At 36.6% G+C, this 8,514-nt stretch overlaps 1 protein-coding gene across 2 annotated transcripts in view; it reads right to left on the bottom strand.

Annotated features, from left to right (window-relative positions):
• NOS1 (nitric oxide synthase 1) overlaps positions 1 to 8,514 on the bottom strand; it is a 131,763-nt gene that overhangs the window by 29,523 nt on the left and 93,726 nt on the right. For both annotated transcript variants that reach the window (XM_053700503.1, XM_053700501.1), the window contains 6 exons: positions 6,467 to 6,545; positions 5,408 to 5,601; positions 4,631 to 4,800; positions 3,243 to 3,453; positions 2,641 to 2,728; positions 2,261 to 2,382 (listed from right to left, as the gene is read on the bottom strand). In XM_053700503.1, coding sequence (XP_053556478.1) covers positions 2,261 to 2,382; positions 2,641 to 2,728; positions 3,243 to 3,453; positions 4,631 to 4,800; positions 5,408 to 5,601; positions 6,467 to 6,545 — 864 coding nt within the window. The remainder of the gene's footprint in view (positions 1 to 2,260; positions 2,383 to 2,640; positions 2,729 to 3,242; positions 3,454 to 4,630; positions 4,801 to 5,407; positions 5,602 to 6,466; positions 6,546 to 8,514) is intronic.

Raw genomic sequence — 8,514 nt, 5'->3', positions numbered from 1 at the left:
GGGGGAGAGAGAGCGCAAAAGAGAGGGGGAGAGAGAGAAAGCAAAAGAGAGTGGGAGGGAGAGAACGCAAGGGGTGGGACCACTGTACTGCAAAAAATGGCCCGTGTGAACGGGCTTTAGGACTAGTAAGGCTATATTTGCCAAACAACATTTCATTTATCTGAGTCCTAAACCAGGATTTTTTATCACTAAGGATTGATGCCAGGAAAACAATCTATCCATATTACTATAACCTGATTCTCAGACCAGCAATCTGAAATCAGAGAACTTATCAATACCTTATACATAAAGATTATTGCACTATTATACTGATACATTACATTGTGGAATCTGATATCAGAGGACTTATATTACCTTATACTTAAGGATTATTGCACTAATATATTATTATAAAGCATTGTTGAATGTTATTCTTAACTTTTTAATAAGTTTGCCATAGAATATTGAAGAATTGCATTTAGAAGTATCTATTTTTAATATTGATTGTAATACCACCAGTGGTTAATTATATTTTTAGGTTATTTAGATTTTTAAATAAAATTGTTTTTCATTTAACTTCTAATAATTGTGTGTAGCATGATTATATGCAAGGTATAGCTAACTCTTGTAGGCGCACCCTCTCGCTTCTCTACACAATGCAGCTCATTTAACAAATAATACCAAATGAATTAAGCAAATCTGCTAATTGAAGTAAATTGGAAAGTTGTTTAAAATTGTATGCTCTATCTGAATCATGAAATAACAATTTTGAGTTTCATATTCCTTTAACCCCTTAACGACCAGTATCATACGACGCCGGTCATTATGCCGTAAGGACCAGCGATGTACCCTGTACGTCGCTGCAGTCATGGGCTTCTCTCTGCCTCGATCTCGCTAAAAAGAGATTTGCAGAGTTACTCTGTGGCCCTCTCTGTATCGGACAGCCATGGTGCCAATCATTGGTGGGTGGGAGGTTAAGGAAGAGGCGGGTGTGTGGCCCATCACTGTAGGGGTGGGAGGAGGGCAGGAGCGGGCTGGAGTGCTATACCACGCTACAGGGATTAAAATAAATAAAATAAGTGCGTCATTGAGGGGGAAGGAGGGAGGAGGGGCAATGAGGGGTTTCCTATGTGGGATCAGTACACTACAGAAACAAATTGGTATTTTTTTAAAAAAATTGACTAATTTGCAGCAAAGGGGGTACTTAAGATGGGGTGACAAATGTGGGTGGGGGATGGAAGAGAGCTGTTTGAGAGGGGTCAGGGAGGGATCGGGGGTGGGATGCGTCAGGTGGGAGGCTGATCTCTACACTAAAGCTAAAATTAACCCTACAAGCAACCTAATTAACCCCTTCACTGCTGGGCATAATACAAGTGTGGTGCACAGCAGCATTTATCGGCCTTCTAATTACCAAAAAGCAATGCCAAAACCATATATGTCTGCTATTTCTGAATAAAGGGGATCCCAGAGAAGCATTTACAGTCATTTGTGCCATGGTTACACAAGCTGTTTGTAAACAATTTCAGTGAGAATTGTGAAAAAGTTAACAGATTTTTTTATTTGATCGCATTTGGCAGTGAAATTGTGCCATAAAATTGCGCCATAAAATATACCAAAATGGGCCTAGATTAATACTTTGGGTTGTCTTCTAAAAAAAATATATAGAGTTGATAGGTAAATATAAAAAAAGGCTCTATTTCTGTTTAAATGTAGTCAGGGCAAAAATGCTCTGGTCTTTTAGGGAAGTTCTTGGGGTCTATTTATCAAGCTCTGAACGGAATTTGATGCCCGGTATTTCTGGCGAACCCTCAGGCTCGCCAGAAACACAAGCTACGAAGCAGTGGTCTAAAGACCACTGCTCCATAACCTGTCTGCCTGCTCTGAGGCGGCGGACAGAAATCAACCCGATTGAATACGATTGGGTTGATTGACACCCCCTGCTAGCGGCCGATTGGCCCTGAATCTGCAGGGGGCGGTATTGCACCAGCAGTTCACAAGAACTGCTGGTGCAATGATAAAAGCCGACAGCACATGCTGTCGGCATTTATCGATGTGCGGCGGACATGGTTCGCTATAGCGGATCATGTTCTTCCACACAATGATAAATGGACCCCTTTGTCTGAAATGCCCAGTTCTTAAGGGGTTAAGGTTCTAAGGTGATCTTATATGCCATGAATAAGCGAATACAAAGCAGAACATGTCATTTTGTACATGGATTCATGATCTATATTTTGTGATAATTCTATTGGTTTACTACAAACAAAGAAAATTAAATACACACCTTTGTGCTGCATTTCAAATAGACGTTGCTGCCAAAAGCTTCTGAATGGGGCAATGCCAGTTCCTGGTCCAATCAGGATACAGGGAACGTGAGGATCCTCAGGCATCTGGAAATTTGGAGCTCTAACATACAAAATCACAAATTCATATCAGATATGTTTTTCTGATGACCATAGGGCATAAGAGAAAGTTTATTTTTGGATTAGATGGCTGTCAACGACACCACATACATGATAACATTCACATGATGATATTCAAATCTTTAACACATGCACTTGTAAAATATTAAAATGCAGCTCCTCACACACTTAAACACAGGCTCACTGATAAGTACAGAGGATAATAGTGAGATATTATATATCAAGGTGTGCAATCACTTACCCTCTCACAAAACATGGCACAATTTCATCTGTCTGTATTCTGTTAAGCCAAGCGGAGCAGACCCCGTGATGTACTGGCCCATTACCATCTGCCATTCCAAAAGTAATCAGATATCACTACAGCCCACAAACAGGTTCTACACCCTAACATATATGTAAATACACTACCATAAAATTAAAGAGACAATGCAACCCAAATAAAGTTATTGAAGTATAACACATGAGAAGCATTTGTATACAATCATTAGCATAGTGTTTTGTGACTATGGTAGTATCAGGTGACCAAATTCTGAGGGGATACTGGCACCTTACAGATGCACAGGACCCACATGAGAAGCAGTCTCCCCCCACTCTACAGCCATCCCTTCCCATCAAAGTTCAGGGCCATTAAAGCAATGTTTTTATTACAGAACCACTACAACGTTTTGTAGTAAAGTTGTATTTTTAATAGATTGCTTTCCATGACACAATAGCATGTGCATTTTATGTACCCCCTACATATGTTTCAGTTGTCCACAATATTTATTTTGCTGCCTCCAAAGTGTTATCTTATTAAACTGATTAAGGAACACAGAAAGCACAACTAAATGCATACAAATGTACCTCTTGTACTGTAGGTAACTACAGCAACAGTAAGGTGAACCTCATCAGGATACATGTCTGGAGAGGAGCTGATGGAGTAGTAACGAGGCTGCAACAATGGTAACTGAGTAAGCAGCAATGATGACGGCACCTCCATGGAGGGAAACTCTTCCAACACTTCTACAATAGTTGGGTTCTTATACCATTTCCATTCTTCATACTCTTGCAAGCCCTAAACATTAATAAAGAATGTTATCAAAAAACAGTTACTATGGCTATATGCTCAGTGTTATGAACAAATGTTAAATATAGCTCCTACAGTGGAATTTATTTTATTATATATTATTCCCCAAGTTGCAAAACTAGCATTGATGTTTCTCCCAGTTTCCCTCTTCATGGATAGCAATCCTCTCAAAGCTGACGATTTCTAAAGTATATACTGTAGGTATCTGATTGACTCTCCTATTGTATCAGTTTACATTGTAACATCTAATATCATTATTATAGCACTATGGGCTCCATTTCTCATTGTTCCTAGCAAAGATCTCAGTCATGTAACCTGTTTTTCTAGGACAGCTCATGCAATGCTGTCGCGCAAGAGCATGGATCAATCACCTCGGTTGAATTAGTCCGAGGCGATTTAAACATCAGTCTTAAAACCGGATCAGAAGCTGCCTCTGATGTTTGATAAATTAAAGTCCTTTGTATAAGTGTATTGTATTGTATGCATCCCACAATTAAGTACTCAGTTCTGCAATATACATTAGGGATTTACACACTACACATAATATTAATAATAATAATAATACATTTGCTGGTTTGGAATTAAGAATGTCATGTTAATACAATTGGAGAGCCTAGCTGATGGTAAAGGGAGCAGTAGTGTTTTTATGACAAATCATCCAGATTTTTATGGCACCCCAATCTATTCTAAGCACTGTTGCTTGAATTATTTCATCAACCCAGTTAATAATTATGCTAAATGCAGAAAATATGTTTTTACCTTACATTTGGACTGAGTAAATGCATGGTTGCTTAATATAAACATTTAGGGGTAGATTTACCAATTGCCGGGCAGACATGATTCGCTGTAGTGAATCATGTCGACCTGTCATCGCTAAATACTGACAATATACACTGTCGCCATCGCCATTTAATATTACACAAGCATTTCTTGTGAAATGCTTCTGCAATGCCGCCCCCTGCACATTCGTGGCCAATCGTCCTTTAGCAGGGGGTGGCAATCATCCCGATCATATCGTATCTTACGACCGCTTCTTCTTAACTTACTTACTCGCTGGAAATTTCGGGCAGAGAATGCAGCATCTGCTGCTTGTTAAATCTACCCCATAGAGCCTAACATAGAATATTAGGTAGCATCAATAATATTATACATCATGATAAATCACCTTGCTCAGTATCTCCAGACGTTTCTTTTCCTTCTCATCAGTAGCAAGTAGTGCAAATTGCTGCATTAGTATTGGGGTGGGAGGAGTTGTGATATCTAGGAAATATTTAAAGGCTTGGAAGATGGTGCATGGTGGGATCCTCTCTTCCTCTGTCCAGTTGCTGATCACACCTGTAGGAGACACATTAGCAGAAAATACTCTTTGTCACAAATTAGACAGGTGAAAAAGCTTGTTTGTCCCAGTACTGGGTATTTCAAATGTTCAGCCTTTACAATGTACAAGTAATGTTTAATCAAACACAAATGTAAAAATAAAATGGTAAATTAAATAATGCACCTTTCTCTCCTACAATGAAATCTAGCAAATGCAATTTCTACTTCTGTGTACTATGAAAATGTAAATGGTAACAAAATGATTCCTAAGATAATTATGCCACATAGATAAAGCAATACAAAATATATATTTATGTACTAATAATTGAAAAAAAAGTGTATTTTTCTTTGAAATATTGACCCCCTAGCCTTATCATCAATTCATAACTGCCTCAACAATTTTCTGCATTCTCATTATATTTTATAAGAGTCATTATTACAAATAGTTTTTGGATCCTTCAGTTTTTGTCATTTTTTTGTTATAGAATGATTTAGATCACAAATATTTTTTCTTCCCCACCTAAAATAAAATATGACTTCAAATATATATGTCTAGAATTTGCAAACATATGGGTATGCTCAGTGGTCTATATTTCCCAACCAAATGAAATCAAGCCTACAGTACCTAAGGCAGTATTTCTTTCCTCCAGCATTTCGACTCTGACCAGCTGGTTGACTGGAAAAGCATCTTCCAACCTCTCAATCAAAGCATTGACTAGATCTTCATGGTTGCCAGGAAACACTCCTAAGTGGTCACCTGGTTTATACCTTAGTTCTTGGTGACCATTGGTGTGAAGTCGAAGGAATATGGTAGATCGACTATTAATTAATAAATATTATAGTTCAATAAGAGTTTTGCATTGTTTCTCAATACTAACAGGGGTATACGAAAACAACTGTAGATCTAGTAAACACATAATAAAGAATAGGGGTAATACATGGTGTAGGCATAAACATAATATAATAAGCTGTCTTTGGTAATGTCATTATATCTGCTTACATATCTGATTCAATATGAGCAAATGTTCAGCTACATGTCCCTCTATATATACAAGATAGTGGCTAAGCTGTTTCCGTAAATTTAAAAAAATCAAACAATATTATGAAAAATATAATCACCCTCAACTAAACCATTTTTATTCAGTTCCAGAGCTCACCAACATGCCATATTTTCAGAGTATCTATATTATAGTAGAGAATCAGGGCTAATCACAAGGGTTTCATATCTCCTAACATTTGCTGAAAACTCTGTAAACTGTCCGATAACAGGAGGCTGTGGGCTATACAGGGAGATATTTGGGCAGGGGTTGCAACAACCGAAGAGTAAAGTGGTAGATGGTGTTGGGTTTTCAAATGAAGGGAGTTTGATATGGTCAGTGATGGTGTTATATGGGCTGGGTTTGGGTAATCTGAGGGCATGGCCAAGTGGTCCAAGCTATCACTTTGTGAAGCTAAGACGTGTATATGGGAGAGCTGTGGCAGGGAAAATAGGACATATAGTGACTATCCTGCAAAATACAGGAAAGTTGGAGTTCTGGGATTTATCCACAAATTCCCTTATATATCTATTCTGAAAAATACTATGCCTGTTTTAGAAATTATTTCATATAAAAACATATAAATAGACCAGACAGTTTTCATTAGTCTACAAAGAAGAACAAAACTCTTTAAACATGAACTGTACCTGGATTTTGAGCTTTGCAAGTTCTGGCGACACAACATACGTGCTCCGTACACTTTCTTTTTGTGAATGCTGTATAGAGCTGTTAACATAAATAGACATTAAACACAAAATACCACATGTATGTTCAAGTATTATAGAAATACCTAATGAAACACAGATTTACATTTGACTGCTACTCTGACAAATACTTTTGGAGCTGTTTTTTGTGTTATAAATTCTAGATGATAAACTTGTATTATGCCCCATGCACAGGTTTCATGATGTATGAACTCTCATATTTGCAAAAGAAACACAACCCCTGTTCACTGTTAATAAATAGCACAATAATATACAACTTTTCTGAACAAACACCAATGCAAACAGTAGTAAATATTGTAGTGTGCATGAGGTTTTGGTACATGTATTTTCCTTCCATAAAAAATTATTAGGTTTAAGGTGCGCTAGGACAGAAGATATCAAACATCTCCTTTATAGACAATATCCCTAGTAATTGTCTGATGTATACAGTTAAAAAGAAAAAGGGGGTTTAAAGGAGGGCGCTAAGAGCCAAAGATATCACCACTAAAAATTAAAGTTAAAATATTTATTTAAAACATGTATGAAAATCTCAAATATATAAAAGGGACGTCTCCCTGTAACAGTTATAGATTTACAAATTAACAACACAGAATTAATTAGTTACTACTATAATACTGTAAGAACAACCTCTAGATCAAATTAATCCAATAAATATAAATATAAAACTATCCTATAACAAAATATTGTAATGTAGGAGACCGATGAACTGTTGTAAAGTTGCTAAATAGCGTAATCCTGCTACTTTGCAACTAAATGTGCGAAAGGGAAACAATGTTACTGAGTATAGAATATTATTATTATTAGTGTTAATGTTGCTCAGAGAAAAATAAAGTATCTAGGAATTTAGTCCCTTGTAGATGATAAGGTTTCGTGGAAAAATGGTTTATAACCAACAGACAGTCAGTATCAAGTGTATTAGGTCATTTGAAAAAATATCCATATACCTCTTATATTCCAAGTAACAAAAAATGACGTTTACTTAACTTGCTAATTTGCACAGATTATAGTTATTTTATAGACTCCTAAATGATGAGAAAACATATAAAATATTAACCAGTGATCCAACAAAAAGATTCAAAATAATTTTGGATAAAATCTTGATAGAGGGAAATAAACAGGGAATTTTAAATGAGAAAGGATTTGTGTATTTAACATCTGATCATCTGAGGATCCCTATTTTTTATTTCTTACCAAAGGTTCACAAGTGTTTAAAACCCCCCCTGGGAGGCCAATAGTCTCTGAGATTAATTCAATCTCAGCCAATTTGTCCCAATATATAGATACATTTCTGCAACCATATGTATCTAGTTTAGACTCACATCTCAAAGACTCTACTCAAGTTTTGAATGCTCTAAAGTCTATCGAATGGAGTAATGATATGATATTGGCAACATGTGACGTGTCGTCATTGTATACCATAATCAAACACGAACAAGGAATAAATGCTGTAAGATATTATTTAGAAAAGGATTCCAATATGAAGGAAGAACAAAGAAAATTTATTCTCAATAATATTAAATACATACTAGAACATAATTATTTTTCTTTTGACAACAAATTTTTCCTCCAAATAGAAGGGACCGCTAGGGGTACGAGGTTTGCACCGAGTTATGCAAATCTTTTTATGGGAGTTTGGGAAGAAAGTTTCTTCAACAGGAGCGATCTCGGTGCAAACCACGTACTCTATAAGCGCTACATAGATGACCTGCTATTAGTATGGAAGGGCCCTGAATATTAATGATTATGGTCTTAAGTTTGTATGCCACCATAGTAGAGAAAAAGTGTTTTTTCTCGATCTAGAGATCATGGTAATTGATGAAAAATTGGAAACACAAACACATTTCAAAAAGGTAGACTGCAACAACCTGGTACATGCGGAAAGTTGCCATCTTAAGTTATGGAAAGAGAATATTCCATACAGTCAAAGATTACGCATAAGAAAAAATTGCTCCCGGATTGAAGATTTTGAA

Source organism: Bombina bombina, chromosome 2, assembly GCF_027579735.1.
Source record: "Bombina bombina isolate aBomBom1 chromosome 2, aBomBom1.pri, whole genome shotgun sequence".
NCBI lineage: Eukaryota > Metazoa > Chordata > Amphibia > Anura > Bombinatoridae > Bombina > Bombina bombina.
Note: the sequence above shows the minus strand (reverse complement) of the source record. Positions and strands in the feature narration are given on the sequence as shown.